This window comes from Calidris pugnax, unplaced genomic scaffold (genome assembly GCF_001431845.1).
Source record: "Calidris pugnax isolate Ruff unplaced genomic scaffold, ASM143184v1 scaffold56, whole genome shotgun sequence".
Classification (NCBI taxonomy): domain Eukaryota; kingdom Metazoa; phylum Chordata; class Aves; order Charadriiformes; family Scolopacidae; genus Calidris; species Calidris pugnax.
In genome coordinates this window covers 10,559,941-10,560,291 of record NW_015090839.1, presented here as the reverse complement: position 1 = coordinate 10,560,291, position 351 = coordinate 10,559,941, and the positions used below count along the sequence as shown (strand labels likewise).

Sequence of the window (351 nt, the reverse complement as noted above, 5' to 3'; positions counted from 1 at the left end):
CCACCGCCGCCGCCGCCGCCTCCTCCGCCGCCCCGCGCGCTGCTCCCCCGGCCGCCGCAACTTTCCCCCTCAGACTAGTGTGTGATGTTGGACATGGGAGATAGGAAGGAAGTGAAAATGCTGCCGAAATCCTCCTTTAGCATAAACAGCCTGGTGCCCGAAGCCGTCCAGAGCGACAACAACCACAGCAGCCACAGCCACCACAACAGCCACCACCCCCACCACCATCACCACCACCACCACCACCACCACCACCCGCCGCCGCAGCAGCAGCCCCAGCGAGCCGCCGCGGCCGAGGAGGAGGACGAGGAGAAAGGCCAGCTCCTCCTGCCGCCCCCCGCCGCCGCCCCC

The 351-nt window shown here is 68.7% G+C and overlaps 1 protein-coding gene across 1 annotated transcript in view; it reads left to right on the top strand.

Annotated features, from left to right (window-relative positions):
- Positions 1–6: 6 nt before the first annotated feature.
- Positions 7–351, top strand: part of FOXG1 (forkhead box G1) — a 3,386-nt gene continuing 3,041 nt past the window's right edge. The window contains 2 exon segments of the mRNA XM_014941618.1: positions 7–263; positions 317–329. Coding sequence (XP_014797104.1) covers positions 85–263; positions 317–329 — 192 coding nt within the window. The 5' untranslated portion in view covers positions 7–84.